This window comes from Maylandia zebra, linkage group LG5 (genome assembly GCF_041146795.1).
Source record: "Maylandia zebra isolate NMK-2024a linkage group LG5, Mzebra_GT3a, whole genome shotgun sequence".
In the NCBI taxonomy this organism is placed as follows: Eukaryota; Metazoa; Chordata; class Actinopteri; order Cichliformes; family Cichlidae; genus Maylandia; species Maylandia zebra.
The window spans coordinates 35,278,838-35,300,191 of NC_135171.1; the positions used below are offsets into that span (position 1 = coordinate 35,278,838).

The following is a 21,354-nucleotide window of genomic DNA, read 5'->3' on the forward strand; positions in this document are numbered from 1 at the left end:
AGGGTAAAAAAGGCTCTGGAAAATGGAGAATCTGGAAACATGTTTGTGCAAAAGACAGAAAATTGAAAATCAATATTTGCTTCTCCTGCCACCTGGGCCCTCAGGTGGCAGGACATTAAAAACAAGTATGATTCTGTCATAGAAATCACAGGCTCAGGAACACCAGAAATCATGACAATGATAAATCATAAACCCATAAATTATCGTCAGTGAACACAGCTCACTGTGCCATCCACAAATGCAAATCGAAGCACTGTCATGCAAAGAAGAAGACATATCTGGATGTGATCCAACAGTGCCAGCTTCTTCTCTGGGAAAAAGCTCATTTAAGCAGACTGAAGCAAAGAGGAAAACTGTTTTGTGGCCAGACAAATTTAAATGTGAAATTCTTTACTGAAAAATTGATACTGGATCTGGTTTAAAGAGGAGTGGGACCATCCAGCTTGTTATCAACACTCAGTTCAAAAGAGAAAACCTCTGATGTTATGGGGGTATATTAGTCCTATGGAATTGGTAGTTTGCACATCAATGTTGAAAGACATATATAAGGTTTAGAGCCACATATGCTCTCATCCAGAGATGTATTTTTCAGGAATGTCCTTTAAATCAATGTTAAAGGACATACTGCATCTATATCTGCAACATACCTTATAGAAGTCTGGATCTGGGCTCTAAATTGGCCTGTCTGCAGTCCAGTTTAGCACCAACTAAAAACATTTGGAGCATCATGAAATGAAAAATACAACAGAAAAAACCCAGAATGATTTAGCAGTTAGAATCCTATACTAGGCAAGAATAGAAAAACATTTCTCTCCCAATGTCCACCTGCTGCTGATTTCAGTTTCCAGATGTTTTCAGATTGTTTTTAAAATAAGTCAAAGTGACCATTTTTCTTAAAACGATGCATTGTCTCGCTTTAAATGTTTAATATGGTAAATGGTCTGTATTTGTATAGCGCTTTACTAGTCCCTAAGGACCCCAAAGCGCTTTACACATTCAGTCATCCACCCATTCACACACTGCTACATTGTAGCCACAGCCACCCTGGGGCGCACTGACAGAGGCGAGGCTGCCGGACACTGGCACCACCGGGCCCTCTGACCACCACCAGTAGGCAACGGGTGAAGTGTCTTGTCCAAGGACACCACGACCGAGACTGTCCAAGCCGGGGCTCGAACCGGCAACCTTACGATTACAAGGCGAACTCCCAACTCTTGAGCCATGTATTTTATATTCTATTAATAATAAAATATCTGTTTGGGAGATTTATTTATCTACATTTTATACAGCATCCCGCCTTTTTTGAAATTTATGTTTTAGCTTGACTTTGATTATAATTCCATGATTATGTCTTGAAAAGCCAAGTTCCAAATTATTTCTGTGGGTATGTCTGCAAAAAACTTTCACAGCAATCCATCCAATAGCTGTGAAGATGCTTCATGAAAAAACAAAATGACACAACGTCACCAAAGCTAGATGATTTTATCCTTAGTGGACTTTGAATTTCTGTACATAATTTAAAAGAAATGAATCTTAACATCTTATACTAGTTGTAATAATGATCGTTCTCTGGACTAAAACCCCTGGGTTACACAAAACACAATCCAGCTTCATCTTAGAGACAAAGGCAATGGACCGCTGACCTAATAAGTGAAAGATTTTTATTAGCATCATCTTCTGGTCCCCTCAATCATCAAATTCCTCGTTGAGACTCCACCTGCTCCTGCAGTGTAACCTGATCATTAGCAAAAAAAAAATGGATTCTTTCTCGAGCATCAAGAAATGAGGTAAATAAATAAATAAATGAGCAGGTACATATCACGAAATGGGGCAGTTAGAAATCCATCAGAATGTCATTTTGTATGTCTCTGCTTCTCCTTCTCTGCCCATCCAGTTATATGTCAGCTCATTGCAGGCCTCGCTCCCATTAACCCTTTAGGAGACTGCCGGTGAGGTTGAACGTTTCACCTTCCTATCAAGTCCCCTCCCCCACCGCCTGTTTACAACCACCCACCCGTCCTCTTCTTCTCTACCTACTTTTTGTCTGTCTGAGTAAGTTCTACAAAAGATAATTTCCTTTTCAAATTACAGCAGGCCTTCTCACTGACCCGAGGGCCTTGTGATAATGCAGTGTGGGAGCTGAGAGGGTCTCTGATGAGAAGCAAGAGCAAATGCACTGGCCAGCACTAATGTCTTGTCAACACCATACTTGGAAACGACGCCTATAGGACACAGCACAGCTTCAGACTTGCTGAGAACAGTGGTTCAGAATTCTCTACAGCATTTTGGGTAACATAAAAACTACATATGATTAGCTGACACTTGGTTTGCTCAGAAACCTGCTGCTAGCGCATGCAAAAGTACAGTACATGCTGCTGTAAATAACCAGAAAAAGAAAAGAAAAAAAAACTCAACAGAATGTGTGAATGACTTGCCGAAACAGCTCACGGGCTGTGTTGCGATTCATGGGCTAATCGCTTCTCAGTGTACTCAGGCATGAGAAACACAGAGAGAAGGAGGTGTCAGGTACAGCAAGGAATACTTTGATATTAGAATTCAAGGCATCTACGTCTTGCCTTGAGCAGGATAATCCCATTATGCCTCAGGTCACAGCAGTGCACACACAGAGAGGGGCGAAACTCATTTCAAAATAAACTGCTTACAGTTGACAAGAATAACACAAAACAGACGTCAGAAATAACATCAAACTCTGACCAAAACGGAATTAGAACATCCAATTTACGGTAGAAAAACACCCCTGATATTGAAAACAGAGACTAGTACAATTAGATTTTAAAAAACAGCAAAGTTTTTCCAGTTAGACTTTTACAGTTCATCTTGGCTGTTTTCAAGATCAAGCAGTTTTTCATTACAGTCTGTCAGCTTTCATTATGAAATGAGAAAACCTAATTTTGCTGGGTGTATCTGACAGTTTTTCAAACTAATTCATCCTGTCAAGATAAAGCCTGGGCAAACCCAGCAGATGGTGTTTGTGTAACTGAGAGCTTTGTTTTCAGTGAGCACATTTTGCATAGTGCAAGACCCCGCTTGATTTAGATCTAAATATGCACTGTCTTTTGTTTCTCTTTTTTATGAGTAGGAAAATTAGATTTGTATATTTTTTCAGTTTGTTTGTTTGATTAGATAAGCCCAAAACATGAGCAAATTGGTTTAGTGCTCTTCAATTATTTAGATTTATTATTTTATTACATTTAGATGTTACCAAAGGGGAGGGGGGTACCATTGGGAAGCTGCTACTCTGAGATAAGGTTTACCTGAAATTTAGGTCTAATAATGGCCTTCCAATAAAAATAGGATTGGCGAGTCAGTCTCATCCACTGCCAATAAGACGTGTGCATCTCCCTGACCACAGCTAGAAATGCCATTTTACTGACATTATTTTCTACTGCAGATGGCTGACCAGGGGATTTATTCCTGGGAGGAGTTATGGGAGGATTTTAATCAACAGCTTCAGAGGCATCAGTCTGTAAAAATTGCAATGAAACTAGCTATAAGCTAATAACCTACGCACTATAACACACCTCAAAGAATTCCATTAGCAGGAGATACACTGGAGAAGTTTAATGTGCAGGATGATTTAAATGCAATTTCTGAGCTATTTTTCTTCCTGATAAGAAAAAAAATAGGGAGGAGGTTTAATAATTTGACAGGAAAATTGCAGCATTTAAAGACAATTCAGCACAAAATTGAAATGTTATTGGCTGTAGGAATATATTTACCCAGCAACTATGACAGTGGCACCAGAGGTGTTCAGTTCATTTTCAAACAAATGTTCAAACTGGTTACCAGTATCACTAACTGATGTCACCTGGTTCCAAAGATTAATACTCTCATCTCAGTTATGATTTACATTCATTATTCACAAAAATTTTTAAAAGCACATAAACCAAATCCAGTACATTTATAGTAATTGTACAGCCCAGATTATAAACTTAACAGGTTAAAACAGCAAAGGTTTTGTACAGACCAGCATCATCCCTGTGCTGGAAAAACTGGCATGCTAATCAGACCAGTCTGGCTCCACAGTAGGGGTGTCAGAAACACTTGTGATGACTTGGCAAAAACATTTAGTGTGATGTGTTTTGTCCAGTGCATTCCAGTGCAATGCAATATCAAAAAGCAAAGTTGCTACATTGACAACTCAAGCAAGGATGCATTCCTTCTATCACGCCAGATTTCTACTTGCAGTTGTCATTAAAAATATCCTGTGATTCCTGTCATGGTAATTTTACAGTTGCAAAATTACTTTACTGTTGTGGATGCAAAGAAAGCAAACAGACTCAGGGAAACTTTTAAAGACTTTAATGCTAAAACTTGGGTTTAAAGATGATCGATGGCGTAGGGAGCTGTAGAAAGCGTGACTGCTGGATGGAGAGCATAGTTTTGGGAAATGAGGAGAGAAATGGAAACCAGTCTCTGTCTTGGTTTTGGAATTTAGCTTGGAATGGCAGTGGAATATGGAGGGAGGCTAACCAAAGGTTGGTTGTATATGCAAAGCAGGTAGGGCAGACCATCAGGCAAGGGTAAACCTGGCTAGAACAAAGTACTTTATAAAGAACAAAACATAAAACTAGAACCAAAACCTTGAAACAACTGATACACCTGAGGTTGATAAAATGATCAGGTGAAGGGTGGGTGACAAGGTGCAAGGTGACAATGTAAGACGAATGGAACTACAGGACACAGAGCAGAGGTAGGAGGGGGTTGCTGGGAAAAACGCTGGAGACATGGCATAGGCCATGTCATTCTCAAACTTTCTCATAAAGTGCTATCTATTGTGCTATCGCTTTCTTTATTTATAACTTTTTTTGTATTTATAGTAACTATGGGAAGCAATTATGTCTTGCAGTTGTCTTCAGGTATAACTATTTTATCCTGGTGTTTTCCCATTCCCTCTATCAGTCTCACTCTCACTAGCTCTCTCTCTCTCCCATCTATCCAGAGAAATTCCTAGATTATCATTTCATCTCTCTCTCTACTATGAAAAATCCTTAAAGGAGACACACACACACACACACACACACACACACACACACACACACACACACACTAAAAGGTTAAAGGTGAAAGGAGAATGAGAGACTGCTTCTAGCTGACAAAAAGTCTATAAAAACTCAAATAACCCATTGTTACAACACCAGTATGCAGAAAAGCATCTCTGGATGCACAACCTTGAACCTTGAATTAGTGGTACAGCAGCAGAAAACCATACCGGATGCCACTCCTGTCAACTAAGAACAGGAAACTGAGGCTACAATTTTTACAGGCTCACATGTTACATGTTTGATGTCAACAACCTGAAAGCATGGATCTGTCTTGCCTTGTATCAATAGTTCAATATAATGTGGAGGGGTTAATACTTTGGTCCCCGTCATACCGACTGAGCATAATTTAAACATCACAGGGTACCTGAGTATTGTGGCTGACCATGCCCATCCCTTTATAACCACGGTGTGATTGTTGCTTCCTGCTGGATAATATGGCATGTCAAAAATTATTTCGTGCTGGCTTCTTGATGTTGACAGTGCGTTCACTGAACTTGAATGGCCTTGACAGTCAACAAATCTCAGTCCAACACAGCATCATTGAGATGTGGTGGATTTGGGAAATTCAGATGAGCAGCTAAATCTTGTGATATGGATCAAAATTACTGTTTTCTGCACCGTGCTAAATCTACGCCACAAAGAATTAAGTTCTGAAAGGAAAACAAATGCATCCAGGTACTAAAAACTGTGTAACTAATGAACTGGCAGGTAAGTGTAGTCCTTTTATTTTCTAGTTTCTAGTAAGTTTTTTGACTTTGTAGTTCTTTAGATTTAACAATTAGCTGTAGCTCAGGAGGTAGAGCAGGTCATATACTCATTCGATCCCTGGCTCCCCCAGTCTGCAGGCCAAATATCCCAAAAATGCTCTCTGATGCATCCATTGGTGTATGAATGTGTGTGAATGTTAGAAAGTAAGCACTAAAAAGCATAGAAGAAAGTATTTGTGTGAATGGGTGAATGTGGCATGTTGTAAAAAGCGCTTTGAGTGCTCCAGGAGAGTAGAAAATAACTGTACAAAAATCAGTCCATTTAACAACAGTAATTGTTTACTCGTTGTTTGCATGTCTGCCTGCTTGGGTCCTTATATATCGAAAGCTAAGAAATATATTCGATGATATACTACTCATTCAGAGTTGTAAAGCAAAATCAATTTTGTAGTTCTACAAGATCTTTCTGATATAATGTTACTAAACAAACAAATGCTTAATCACACTAGTGCCCAATTAGAGCTGATTGCGATAAAGTCTGGAGTGAGGGCCACAGCAGTTTCAAGTTTTTTTGAAGTTTTTGAAGTTATTTAACTTCAGAAATACAGAAGTAAATGACAAAATTGTCAAACAGCCAGACCTCAGCTTTGCACTGTGGTTTCCAAACACAAAACCTGTATTTCCATTCAACTTCTGTGAAGGTCTTTTATGGCAAAGCAACAAAACCCAGAGGAGCAATGGTATGAAAAGATCTTTCATTATTAATAGAATATTAGCCCGCATAAAGGTGAATGACTGAAGGATTGTGTTTCAGCACTGCAGGGGCTGTAAGTGCACAGAGGTTAATTCTCTGATCCAAGGGTAGATTTGTATCATTGTTTGTAGATAGAAAGGGTTTTCCAGGGGAACGGATTCATGTCTTCTCCCTCTTTTCCTTGGAGCACTGTGTTAGATTGCCTGGTCTGATTAATCTTAATGAATTATGCAAATAGCCTTTTTCTCAAATGATTTAGCAATGTTTCTGTATTGTTTTATTAATGCACTTATGAATTACTCTGTATAATCACATAGCTTTTCCTCAGCCATTCACTGTTTGTAATTCATCGCCAGGTCTTTATTAAATCCATGGTGGTCTCCAGTGAATTGCATGCAGGAATGAGAAATTAGTCATTACTGTAATTTAATGATTTCTAACCAAACAAGAGGCAACCTGGATCGCTTAACCATAGCAAACCTTCTCATTCCTCCCCTTCAGCATCAGTCCCTGGGGTCTGGTCTTTGGGAGCAAGCTTTTTACATTTTTTGCTTAATTAATTGTGTTTAGTATAAGAAGCATTCTGTGGCAAATGTACCGCTTCACTTACAGATGGAAATTGACTTAGAAAATATGAAATTCCTCATAAAGTGAGGGTTTGTTTTGAGTCTAGACTGAAGCTTTTTCTTTTTTTCTCTCTTTTGCAATCTCTGGATTTATGAAAGTGTAGCACAAAGTAATGTTTGATTTTTAAAAAAAAAAAAAAATTTACAGAAAGAAATTACTAAAATGCCATTTTTGCACAGATTATATGATATTTTCCTAGAGTCATAAACATGACACCTATAGAGGAAATATACATTATAATTTATTTTATTATCATATCAGAAAAGGGTGGCACATAATATACTGTGATTTCCTGTCCCTAAGGTATACATCACATGCAGGTGAACTATAATTGCATCCCTAACTTTCTTATGACTTCTCTAAGAAACCCAGTTCTAACCAATTTTCATGATAGAGCTTCCCGTCCATCAGTAACTATAATAACTATATTATATGTGTCAAGATGAACGGATGTTTTATTTGATCTTGAACTCCACTGATTCAAATGGCTACGTCATTAGGGCTAAATAATCCTGTGCCTTTTACTGATTGTCTTCCAACCTCCTGTTGTACACTCTTCAGTCTAACTCCCTCAGAAGCTTTATTTTACTACACATAGTAACAAGGATTTTGGATTTATAACAGAAAAAGCCTCATGGGATCTCAAAAAACAAGTAAATAAGTCCTATAATTTGATTGTGATGGGTAGCATTAATTTAATGCAATAAACCAAGGATGACACTAACATCTACTTTGGGAAATGAACCAAATAGGATTAAGGTTGTTTAGGGTAAGAGATAATTATCTCCCTGGACCAGATTTCAGATACTTTTTTTTAAGTCTGTTAATTTTGAGAAGAACGTTGCAATGAGATTTCACCCATTTGTATTTTTGAACATGGCCTACTTTTGCATTTGCTGATTTTCAGATTTCAAATCCACCATGAACACAACCTTGATTAGCTGTGAGCTCTCCCCCTCTTCCTGCTTTTTTTGTCAGATTATTTGCTTGACCTGCTAATTTTAAGTCCCAACAGCTCCTGCCTATACAGCACTATGGCCTGGTATGCAAAATGCCTCAACAGAAAGAGAAACTGTAAAAAAATAAAAAAATAAAAATCAAACTTTCTTTTTTAAACAGCAATATCCATTAAGTTAGATTTATTGATATAATACTGACATTTGTAATGAATAGTAGTCACCAGGCTTTGAAAACAACAGATACCATTAAAACATTTTGGCAGAACTGAGCTATGTTGACCCTTGGTGAGCTGTAGCGAAACATCTTACATTTTTTCTTGGTTTCATTGTTGTGGCATTGTCTTTTTGTCTTTCAGAAAGAAGATTTGACATCCTAACAAACTTAAAAAAGACAAAACACTTTAAATTAACAAAAAGAAACAGAAGAGATATCTGCTCCATAAGGCTAAAAGGAACGGAAATGCTTATGATCTCACAAGATCAACACAGATATGCATCAAGAGTCCTGGGGCTCTTTGTGGCAAGAAAATAACACAAAAGTTTCACATCACATGGTTTTGTTTCAAGAGTGATTTTTTTTTCTGTTATCCAGAGTCCTTTAGTCAATATATATCTTCACTGTTGAGATCTCTAGTCCAAAGGAATAAAACTATAATACAAAGAGAGATTTGGTGGGCAGTAGAGTTCAGAGACAGCTACTGTTGATGCTAGATCAAATGTCAGGAATTTGTTTGGATATGTAGTCTTATACGATGCTCCCTGGTCCCTGGTTCATTCACTTGAATGTCCGTGATTGTTGTCCTCATTGGTCCCTGGTTACCACCAATTCTCAAAACACGACATCCAATTGTCCAACGGTGTTGATCAAAGAAACAGTGTCTGGTTTCAAATGAGGTTATCCTTGAAACAGACGACTATCGGGTGACCTAGAGACAGGGAAGAAATAAGAAGTTAGGAAGCAGAAGGAAATACTGCAAATGGTTTGTGTTCTTATTTGACTATTTATAAGGCCAGTTATGGCATAAACTGTTGGTGAAGGTTTGTTTGTTTTAGGTTGTTTGTTTTAAACCTGCCCACTTTCAGGTATTTTTTCACACATTGAAATCTGAGGCATTGTTTGAGCATGGATATCTCAAAGTGAAGACAAACACTTCACTAGCTTTTCTTACCATAACATTGAATCAGGACTTGTAATTTGGCACACATGCAAATATAAGTGTGCCAAATGAGTATTGGCTCATTAAAATATGAAAAAAGCATGGCATTCATAGTCACAAACATGAGGAAAAGGCTATTTCCATTCAACTGCCACGATGGGTTGAGCAAATATGACAGAAAAAAAACTATCAGTAGATTGCCCACTTGAATTCCAATATAATTGGAAGATGACCTGGGTTACTATATATAACTAAGAAAATTGTCTAAGATGTTCTAGAAATATTTAAAATTAAAATGTTTAAAAAAAAATTCTAAATGTTTTAAACATTTGATGATTTGAAACAAACTAACCTATCTATTCATTAAAAAAAATCCAAAATACATTTCTGACGCTCATGATCACTCATAATCAAAAGGTGAAAATTATCACACAAAAAATACCACACTGCTGCTGTTATAATAAAAGAGCATAATGTTTTTGCTTCGTTATGACTGAGAACTTCTAAAAGTTGCACACATTGACCTTGGAATGCATGTGGATGTTGAGCATAAATAAAACGCTTAATGAACATTAGCATTGGTGATTGCTGATTATTTTAGCAGCAGAGCTTTATGGCCGTGTTTGCCTTTTGATCCAGTACATTAGTCGAGACAAAAATATTTAAATAATTCAAAAAACAATATTCACATTATATACAGATGTTCACAGCACAGATGTTCACAACACAATCACCAGACAGTGTTCTTTGTAGAATTAACTACAAAGTGATGTCTTACATTTTCATCCAGCGCCAGCTTAAATTTCCAATCTGTTAAATAAATTGGGTTATGATGAAATACCTTCAGAAGTAATGTCACTGCTGTGTACCTCAGCTGAGCATGCCTGGTTCTAATTACTAAACACCAAGTATCAAACTAGTAAAGAAATTGTTATAATACTTTAATATTAAAGTAAATAGTCGAACTTTAAATATACAAAAGTCAAGCTAGTACTAAAAAAATATCCATTACCATTGCTATCGATTCTTACCATCTGACTCGCCTTGGAATAGTAACTTTTCCATTAAAAAAAAAGTTCTTGTTTTGATGCTACATCTTAAGCAATTTATATCTCTTGAAAGTCTGACAGGTTCAAGGTGCTCATTTTCCCAGCATGGTATGTTTATAATTCTAAAACCTGAGCTCTTACAAAAAAATGGCACTCAGTAGTAGTCAGATGTAATGCAGTGTGCATCTTGGTCAATGATTTCCATGCAGACAGAGGGAATATTATTATTCATGATGGCATACAACTGGAATAAGTATTCTCAGATGTTTTCATGAATATTAATATAATGGATTGAAAGATGCAGTTTGTAGCTACTACGCTCACTTTAAGCAAATCTCTAAAAATACTCTGGGAGGTGAATGCTGTTCTTTGTTGGTTTGCCGTTTAAAAAGTAGAACACAAGTGACTCTGTGACTTGGCCTGTGATGCTAGACAGACTTTAATACCAACACACACACACACACACACACACACACACACACACACACACACACACACACGCACACACAGAGACAGACAGGCAGAAAGGTTGATATAAGAACAGGTGTTCCTGTGTGAATATTTGCACTTTAGTGCTATTCAGTTAGAAGTTAGCGGGGTCTCACCAGTTGAATCAATAAGGACCTTACCACACACAATCAGTGTTCTGAGCAAAGCAATCCAAAAGCTGTATTGAAGTGTGATCTTTCTGCTGCTTAGAGCTGCAGCTGATAATACAGAGCTTGCTGTTTGGGGAGCCACAATTTAATTTTCACTTCCATGTGGCAGTCCTCGGGAATCACGGGTGTGAGAGACAATTTGAAAATTAGTAGGTCTTATATTACTTTTGTAGGAAGCTGTAAACGGAGTAGATTCATGGTGTGGCTTACAGTTTTTTACAGACGCTAGGACACATTTCCCAAAACTTAGGTCACTTTTGCAAAACTCTTCACACAATTCTCCTAACTGACCTTCAGCTTGGCACAGCAGTTCATTTCACATTCAAAATGCACTACAACTACCAAAACACTTTATTCAGGTCTCAAATAAACTCATTCTTCCAGAACACTAGCAAAGGTTGACAGCCGACAAACACACTTTGTCACTCACAAAACAATGACCTAAAAAACACTAACAACATGTAGCATTACACAGTGTTTTCTTGTGTAAAACAAGGACACATCTCTGTTTATAATTTCAATATATGTTACTGGAATGAATCAGACATCATGCAGAATTCGTTAATATTTGTTTATGTATTTTTATTTTTTTGCACTAAGTAATCCCAAGATACAAGAATTTGTATACACACCATCCACTGATACACATACAATAGTAATGCTATTCTACTCGGTCTTCTCCATTTGGCCACAGGTTCTCATCCACATCACATCTTATGTCATCTAGGGCAATACACCTAGGAAATAATCTTCTGGCTGCCAGAATTGAAGGAGTTGAAAAATTGAAGGAGTAACACCTGTGTAGATGTTCATCTACAATGAGAATAAGCTGTGGCTGGTTAAACTGCATTTTTAGATTTAAAATATGTTTCAATAAAATATTGCTGTTGGATTTTGCTGTCTTTTCAAGTTTTGCATTGTGTTATTGTTTTGGCCATAAGTTTAACAGTTTTGAAAACAGTATGTAAGCACATGCAAAATGTCCTGTACGTACAAAGATTTTTGGCAGTTGTTGTGTCTGAGTGAGAAGATAATTCATGAAATTTGAGAGATGTAGTCATTGAATGCATTTTGTGCCAAAACAATGATAACTGATCCTCAGTTTAGCCCACATAGACTTCTGTTGTGCTCACTGTGTGAGGAGTTTTGCAAAAGTGACCTAAGTATTGAGAAATGTGTCCTAGCGTCTGTAAAAAACTGTAACATGAAGTTAGGTCTGGCGATTTTGTCAACAGTATAAGAGAAAAATTTTGGCACATTATTACTGCTACAGTGTCCTAGTGTGACCTACAGTGAAATGCACAAATACACATGAGGGTAGAATTATTAGCCCCCTATGAAAAGTTCAGTATTTCCAAAGTGCGGTTAAACAGAACAAGGAATTTTTGCAAAAGCTTTTCCAAACATGCTAGTTTTATTTTGGATGTTTAAAAAGAACGCACTTCTAGTATGCATAGTATTTCTCCAAGTTGGCCTTGACATTTGATAGCGGTTTGAAGGTCTCTTCTGTTTTCTTGCTCGGCAACCTCCCAGGTAATTTCTGTTCAGGGTTCTCATGATTGTCTTATTTGAGGCTACAGTATTTCTCTCCTGAGTCTTTGAAATCTTTTGCATCAAACCTCCTTCAAGCTTGTTTTCTATTGCACATGTCACGATCCTGGGTCTTATGACCCAGTGTTTTGAATTTTAGTTCATTTTGATGTTTATAGTATGTTTAAGCTCATTAGGTTTCCTATGTTCATTTGCTTATTAGTTCCCCCTTGTGTTTTCAACCCCTGTGAAGTCTCCCTTGCCCTTCGTGTGTTTCATGTCTGTTGTCTTATGTTGTCATGTCTGCCTCTCATGTTTCCAGTTTTATTTTGAAGAGATCTCGTGTTTTTATATTATGGATTATGTTTTGAGTCCTTTGTTGTACTGTTTCTTGTTTCCCTAGATTTCAGTTATGGTTATCATAGGTTTAGTTCTTTGGCTTTGTAATATGGCTTCCCTGTGTTCAATGTTGTGTCTACTGTGACCTCTTTGTACCATGTTTCTGGTCCCTATAGTCTGTCTTCTCAGTTGCTGTTAAGTTTGCATGTTTAGAGTTCAGTCAATGTGTTTCCTGTTTTACTTTGAAGGTCCATGTCTCATGTGCGTGTTTCTAGTTTTGCTTCCCTTGTCTCGTCCAGCCTGATTACTCCCAGCTGTGCTCTCCTTCTGTGCCTCATTCCCTCGTTATCCCTCTGTGTATTTAAGCCCTGTGTTTCTCTTTGTCAGTGTTGTAGTCTCCCTCATGCTGTGTGTGATTCTCCCCGTATGCATTTTAATTAGCTTTTCCCGGTTTAGTTTTGTATTGCTTGTGTTCTATTTTCCAGCAATAAAGCTGTGCTTAGTGATGGGCAGATGAAGCCCCATGAAGCACTGAAGCTTTTCATCCAATTGGTTCACCCCAACGCGAAGCTTCATGAAGCTTCATTTGCTCTAGCAGGACACCTACTGGACGTAAAAATATTAGTTGGCATGAATTTGAAGAGTGTGGCATTTTGCACACAGTCTGTAAATGTCAACAACAAAAGGAGTGTGTAAAACATGTATATTGTAGTGATGGCAGTATACTGTGTATATTTATACTGGCAGTATGGGAAATGATTATTTGGAAATGCTTGAAATGGAAACGATCATTTACTGTGAGGTGAGGTGTGGTTGGGGTGTGGACAGTGGTTGTGCTTTTGTAACGTTGAGGTATGGACAGCTACACACTGAGGCTTTGAGCCTCAGTCCTGCCTGTTCACATTTTATTCTGTAAAAACTAAATTTTCACTGCTTTTACGACCTTTTTAGTGGGGAGAACATAGCTGGGATTTAATGATTTAACAAATCTTTTGAATCCTTTGTCCTCCACAATGCTAAATGGCTGGGAGTCCTCAATCACCATGCTGACCAGGTCTTCATCTATTTGAGATTGTTCTCCTGAGGAAAGACAATAAAGACAAAGCACAAATATAAATATCACACACGTAACTTATAACAGTTGTATAATATTGTTATATCATTTAGTAACATTACTGCATCCTATATTATCATTGCATTTGATGGCTCACCTGGTCTTGCTCCACATTCGGTGTTCCCCTTATTCTCATGCAAATCTCTGTAGTGCCTAAGCATGGATGAGGTGTTGTTGTTATATCCCAGCTCCCTGGCACATAGCAAACACTTCACCTTGTACAAAAGTCAAGACAGCTCAACATAAATTGTATTGCACCATCAGTATCATGACAATACATCTTCTGTAGAAATTCACATACCTTGTTGGGAGGAATAAAATCAAAATGTTCCCACACAGGGGAGGACATCCTCCTCTTCTTAGCTGGCTCCATTCTCTCCTGACTTTCTCTCCTCACTCTCATAAACCTCCAAACGGTCTCCAAACTCTCTCTAACCGCAACTCTCCATCAAACACCCACATTTTTGAATGAAGTCTGAGGGGTTTATATCGCTGTCATATCTCGCGGCAAAGTTCGAACCACTTCATGAACCAGTCACGTGGTACAGCCGGGCAGCGAGGCTTCGGACGTCATCATTTTCAGCTCCTCCCATAAATGAAGCAAGCCTCGATACGCGCTTCGCGGAAACGCCCCCTCCATTACTCGACACACGCTCCGAAGCCTCGATACAGAACGTCCCATCACTAGCTGTGCTTTTGAGTTCAAGTTCTGTCCCCGTGAGTTTGCGTTTGGGTCCAATCCCTGCCTGCCACACAGCCGAAACATGACAGCACTCTTTGAATTTCTTCATGATACTTCTCACTCTAGTTCGTGACAATTTAAAATGTTGTGATAATGCCATGTCCTGATTTGTGAGCATCAGCATTTCATTTTCCTCAAGTCTAAACTGATTTATTTTGTTTTTTACTATCATTCCTTCTCAAAGGACACCTTAAACCCTTTCTGCAGTTTTTACACTACGTGTAAATTGGAAGATATCCCTCAGTTTTAACTTGATGTTTCAAGCAGTGCGTGTGCGTGTATCTCCATGGTTGGGGGGGGGGGGGGGGGGGGAGATTATTTTATTTTATGCTTTCTAAAGAAACTACTATAAAATGTTATGTTAAAAGTACAAAAAAGTGGTACATTTTTACAAAAACCTCATCTGTATTTCTGTTTTCAGGCCATCCGTTATTAGATTTGCACTTATTATTATTATTATTATTGTATTGTTAAAAACTAACAAACAAAACAAAAAAAATCTATCTGTTGAATCAGATTACTTAATCCCTTTGCCTGTTTAGTTGTGTTTTACTTCCTGCTTGATTTGCTAGCTGTTCTGTGTCTGGTACTGACTTTAACTTGCCCTGTCTCGTTATGTTCATCATCTTCAGCTGTGTTAGTTCTCCACCCATTACTTCTCCCATTTGTCGTTTGTTGTGTTGTATGTGTAGTTGTGTGTCCTTGTAGTAGAACATTTCCTGTATTGGGATTCCTAGTGTTTTCTGAGTCTGGATTCCCTGTGCTTCTTGTACATTCCAATAAATCTTGGATGTTTGGATTCCGTGGTTTTGCTCTTTGTTCATCCCCAGATGTTAGACTTTGTAATTTCTTGACTTATCAGCATTAAAAGCTTGTTAATATTTTACTCCTGTCTTCTGCATCCTGTATTTGTGCCGGTAAATTACCACCATACACGCACAGTCTTTTCTATGACACATTGCATCCTTATTTATAATATTTAATTTTTAATTATTACATTTCACTTTATTGCTCAGTAACTGTGAAAACCCCACAACTTCTTTTATACACTGAAGATGTTTTCTATTGTAAAAGGAAAGTTAGAAAAGTACAAGTACAAACACATTTGTGACTGCAGAAGCAGATTCTAACGGGCATTTGACCTCTTAAAGAACTAGTGACAGAGAGAAAAAGCTTGGACACTAAACAGAGTAAAACCACAGCAAAACAATGTTAGCAGTCACAAAAACCTGAAGCCTAGCAAAAGCTTATCAAAGCATTTAGCATTCATTGGTTTCTGGGTGTCATTGTGATGGTTGCTGGGGAGTAAACACACAAAGGGGAATCAGCAGAAGTCAGCTCCTTCGGGTTTAGTGCTTAAGTTGCTTCAGGATAAAAGACCACACTTGACTGTTCAACCGCAGGTCAGTCACATTAATAATCTAAGACTCCGCTTTGGATGGATAGCTACTGAAGCACACGTATGCAGAAGCACATTCGTGTATACACTATTGCCATATCCATGAGAATCAGCACATCATTGTTAAGTAACAAAAAGACTAATTCACAGTTCTAGAGTTTTCATTGTGCAAATTACATAGTTGATGTCAGCCTCAATCAATGATTTAAAAAGCAAAACAACTGTCATTAAACGTATTTAGCTCATCTTTCTGAGCTGTCTATTGATTAAACATTTGCTGAGCATTTCCCTTTTAACTCTAAAAAACAGTTTTATTCTCATGCTTTCGACTGGCAATATAGTTGGGATTCAGTTTCAAGAAAAAACTACCATTGTGTTCATTGATATTTTCTTTTATAGTCATTTTAATCAATTAGAAGATGGTATAGGGTTCCCCGTTGGCAGATGTGTAATGATGAGAGTTTATTTCAGGCCTGGACGGTGGAAAGAAATTCCAATAAGGCCGCTTGTCATTACTGGACTAGCAGCTTTGGACTAACAGGTTTGTTTTGAGACCAGATATAGTGTGAATAACCAGCATCAGCACTGTTCTGCTTTTCCATTACCTTTCAATGAATTTACCTTTGTGTTGGAGTATAAACCATCTATTTAAAGGAATTTCTCATGCTTATTTCTTTCTTGTTGTTTTAACAATACGCATTTTCCGTTATATTTTGGCCAGTAAAACTTATTTTCTCATGTGGATATTGTCTCGGAAAACATTAGATTCCAGCTAGGGTTATTTGTCCTCTCAGCTGAACTGCACCTATAATTTATCTGATACATTGTAGCTAAAATGCATACACTTTACACAGTTATGTTAGAGAGAACAAGAGATATTTTCACTTTTTTTTTTTTTTTTTTTTTTTACAGGAAAAAAAAATCTCTCTTGGACAGCTATCAATCAACACACTTCAACACATTCTCTACAAGCAGCACCTGTCAAGTGGAAAGCCTCTCTTTTTGTTTTGTCTTCTGATTGATGAGAAGTGAAAAGCAGGAACAGCCGAGGTTATAATTCCTGACATTACGAGCAGAACCATAACGCTAGCTGCTGCTGGACATGCTGAGAAAGAGGTAACAACTGGAGCTGTCTGAAAAGGGGCCTAGGGAGGTGTTAAGACATCTACTTTACTGATGTGACTTCATCATAACTGAATTGACACTTCTTTTTAATCGAAGCAACACTGCTGGGCAATAAGTACTGTAGGAGGCATGTACTGCAAAGTCTGTTCTGGACCCTTAATATTCCAAATATGAAAAATAACTTACAGACTGAAGAGTGTAAACTGAGCTCAGTCTTAAAGCAGTATTGTAAACAACAGTGGGGTTACCTTTTGTTCTCTAAAGCATTTCTGCCCACTGGTTTTGTAAAGACACCGATAAAAGCTGTGAAGCCAAAACAAACTGTAAACTTGCAAGTCCTAAGTTCAAAGAAACCAATATGCAGTGTACTGTAAAACCAGGCCACCTCTGACCTTTCCCGTTCTGTACACGGACTTACTTAAATTAATGTAATTATGATTGTTATTGGACTTTTTACACTTTACCCAAATCACGTATTATCTAAAAAATGGAGTGTAAAATATAATTTTCACCAGGGTTTATGTCTTTCAACCTAAGTTGTAACCAAGACTTAAAAGGCTTACATTTTGAATCATTGAAATACTATTTTTGGATATGCTCCAGTTTCATTTGTTGGGATTTCTATTCAGAGAGTAATAGACTTCACAGAAACATTTACTGCACCAATGCCACACTTAAGAACCTGAGCTCAGTCCTCAGGAAACCCTCCCTTCATTCCTCAGAATGATGCTAACTGTTGAGATACTCAGGTACAGAGCCCTCTAGCAAACATAAGCCGTCCCTGGCTTGCTCTCTGTGGGAGGTAGCAAGGCCATGAGCATGGAGCGACCCCCGCTGACTCCCTAATCAAAAAAGAGTCGAGGTTCTGACGGGTTCTACTAGCCACCTGGACCCCTGCTCGTCTGTGCCTCTGTTTCTGCTTTCCCATGGCTGTGTGAGAGGGCATGAATTATTAACCCGGCTAAAATAAAAAGCTCTGCTTCATCCCAGCCTCCTGTAGGCATGAATAATGGAAGAGGCAGCTCAACTACAGGCGTTTGGTGAGTCAAACAGTGGACCGTGATGGATGGCTAAGGGCCTACTGTGTCCCCCCTCCTCACCTACCATCCACTTCAGGTCCACCACACCCTCAAACCCAAAACACACTTCCAGATAACCTCTATTAATCTCCAGAAGTGCTCCAGCTTGAGCCCTCCTGGCTCCTTCAGCATATCCCACTCGACAATTTTGCTTCCTGGGGGAATATTTGTTCGTTGTTTGTTTGTCTTTCTCCTGCCATTGCTTGCCTTTGTTTTGCTTCTCTCTTGCACTTTGGAAGTCAAATGCAAGCCTATTCGAAGGCAGGCTGTGATTCAAGCCTCCTCTCACTTAACCTTAATGCAGAAACCTTGAGGATGAGATGGCAACATGGTATACGAATCTGATCAGTCATGCGAAACATTTCGTTCATCAGAGGCTGCAGTTTCCATCTTGTATCAGTGACCTCAGTGGTGTACAATCACATTGTCTGTTACAGATACGATAATTGTTTTTTGCTTACAAAGTAGTCAACTACCAACTGCAGTGCAGACTCTCATGATAATTGTATTTCTATATTTATTCTAGTCATATAAAAGATTATATCTGACTTTCAGCCTGTAATGATTTAATTGCTTTGAGTGTGAAATTATGCATGCAGAAAAAAGACAAATGTCTTATTGCATATATTAATGAAGCACAAAATGAATATCCAGTAATCATTTTGACACTAAATATTTTGCAGGCTGGCTGTCTTAAAACAAGCTCAACTGTCAACTTGTGATTAAAACCCTGAGCTCATTTCATGATTTAATAATTGTAATTCATCACAAGTGCTATTTAGATATGTCAGATTATCTCTTAAATCCCCCCAAAATTACATTCTGACAGAAAAAGTTTAAAGAAACCAGTTGTGACTAATGTTACAACAATTGGCTCTGATTAAATAAGCATTCCTTTTGAATGTTGCTTAACAGGAGCTAAAGATAAAATAAACTAAAGCCATAATAAAATATACAGCATATGCTATATTTATCTCAGGTCATCTCCAAAGTTGTTTAAGAACATGGTGAAGGTTTGGCAGTATCTCTATTTATATGCATTGTTATGATGTAGCTCGGGGAACATATCTCTATATCGGTCCGATAACATACCTATCATCAGTATATGAATGTGTGATATTCTTCATTTCTTAATTTCACATCTACTATAATGTGTTCAGCATATGTATACACTAATGGAAAACTTTATTAGGTACACCTGTTCAACTCCTTCTTAACACAAATAACTATTCAGTCAATCACATGTAGACATGGTGAAGATGACCTGCTGACATCTTGATGGGAAGAAAAGTGGGACCTTTCTTCCCACTTTTGACTCAAACCAAGCATCAAAAGTACAAAGAAAGTTCATTTAAGTGACTTTGAATGTGACATGGTTTTTGGTGTGAGACAGGCTGTCCTGAGTAATTCAGAAACTGGTGATCTACTGAGATTTTCCTGTACGACCATCACTGGAATTTAGAGTGAATGGTGCAAAAACTAGTAGTAGAACAAATCTCTGAATGTACAACAGCATTGAACCTTGAAGTATGTGGCCTCCATTAGCAGCAGAAGACCACATTAATGTTACTCCTGTCAGCTAGGCTACAATTCACACAGAATCACTTAAATTGGACATCTGATATTTAATAATTCTTCTTCTTTATCATTTTCTGCTGAAAAATTCACATGTTAGTACCCATCATTGGATGGCTGCTTCCATCCATCCATCCATCCATCTTCATCCGCTTTGTCCGGGGCCGGGTCGCGGGGGCAGCAGCCTAAGCAAAGAGGCCCAGACCTCCCTCTCCTCCAGCTTATCCGGGGGAATACCAAGGCGTTCCCAGGCCAGCCGAGAGATATAATCTCTCCAGCGTGTCCTGGGTCTGCCCCGGGGCCTCCTCCCGGTGGGACATGCCTGGAACACCTCACCCAGGAGGCGCCCAGGGGGCATCCTTGTCAGATGCCCGAACCACCTCAGCTGGCTCCTTTCGATGTGGAGGAGCAGCGGCTCTACTCTGAGCCCCTCCCGGATGGCCGAACTTCTTACCCTATCTCTAAGGGAGAGGCCAGCCACCCTTCGGAGGAAGCTCATTTCTGCCGCTTGTATCCGCGATCTCGTTCTTTCGGTCACTACCCACAGCTCGTGGCCATAGGTGAGGGTAGGGACGTAGATCGACCGGTAAATTGAGAGCTTCGCTTTTACACTCAGCTCCCTCTTCACCACGACGGACCGGTGCAGCGTCCGCATTACTGCAGCTGCAGCCCCAATCCGTCTGTCGATCTCCGGCTCCCTTCTCCCATCACTCGCGAACAAGACCCCGAGATACTTGAACTCCTCCACTTGGGGCAGGAACTCATCCCCGACCCAGAGTGGGCACTCCACCCTTTTCCGGCTGAGAACCATGGCCTCAGATTTGGAGGTGCTGATCCTCATTCCCGCTGCTTCACACTCGGCTGCGAACCGTTCCAGTGCGAGCTGGAGGCCCTCACCCGATGAAGCCAACAGAACCACATCATCTGCAAAAATCAGAGATGAGATTCTGAGGCCACCAAAGCGAAAGCCCTCTGCCACTTGGCTGCGCCTAGAAATCCTGTCCATAAAAATTATGAACAGAACCGGAGACAAAGGGCAGCCCTGGCAGAGCCCATCACCCACCGGGAACGAGTCCGACTTATTGCCGGCAATGCGAACCAAGCTCTTGCAACGGTTGTATAGGGACCGAATGGCCCGTAGCAATGGGCCAGACACCCCATATTCCCGCAACACCTCCCACAGGACACCCCGAGGGACACGGTCGAATGCTTCCAAGAGGATTAATATACCTGTCACAAACCTCAAATCATCTCTAACTGGTTTCTGGAAAGTAACTGCACTCAAATGGCTTCCACAATCTTGATCTCAGTCAGCAATGTGCAGCTGACAAATTTGCAGCAACCGTATGATGCTGTTATGCTGATATAGACCAAAATCTCTGAGGAATGTTTCCAGCACCTTGTTAAATCTATGCCACAAAGGCAATAGAGGATCCAGACTGATACCAGCAACGTGTACCTTATAAAATATCC

The 21,354-nt window shown here is 39.0% G+C and overlaps 1 protein-coding gene across 1 annotated transcript in view; it reads right to left on the minus strand.

Annotated features, from left to right (window-relative positions):
- Nucleotides 1–3,885: 3,885 nt before the first annotated feature.
- tafa3a (TAFA chemokine like family member 3a) overlaps nucleotides 3,886–21,354 on the minus strand; it is a 128,317-nt gene continuing 110,848 nt past the window's right edge. The window contains exon 5 of the mRNA XM_004547587.5: nucleotides 3,886–9,039. Within this exon, the coding sequence (XP_004547644.1) occupies nucleotides 9,028–9,039 (12 nt within the window). The 3' untranslated portion in view covers nucleotides 3,886–9,027. The remainder of the gene's footprint in view (nucleotides 9,040–21,354) is intronic.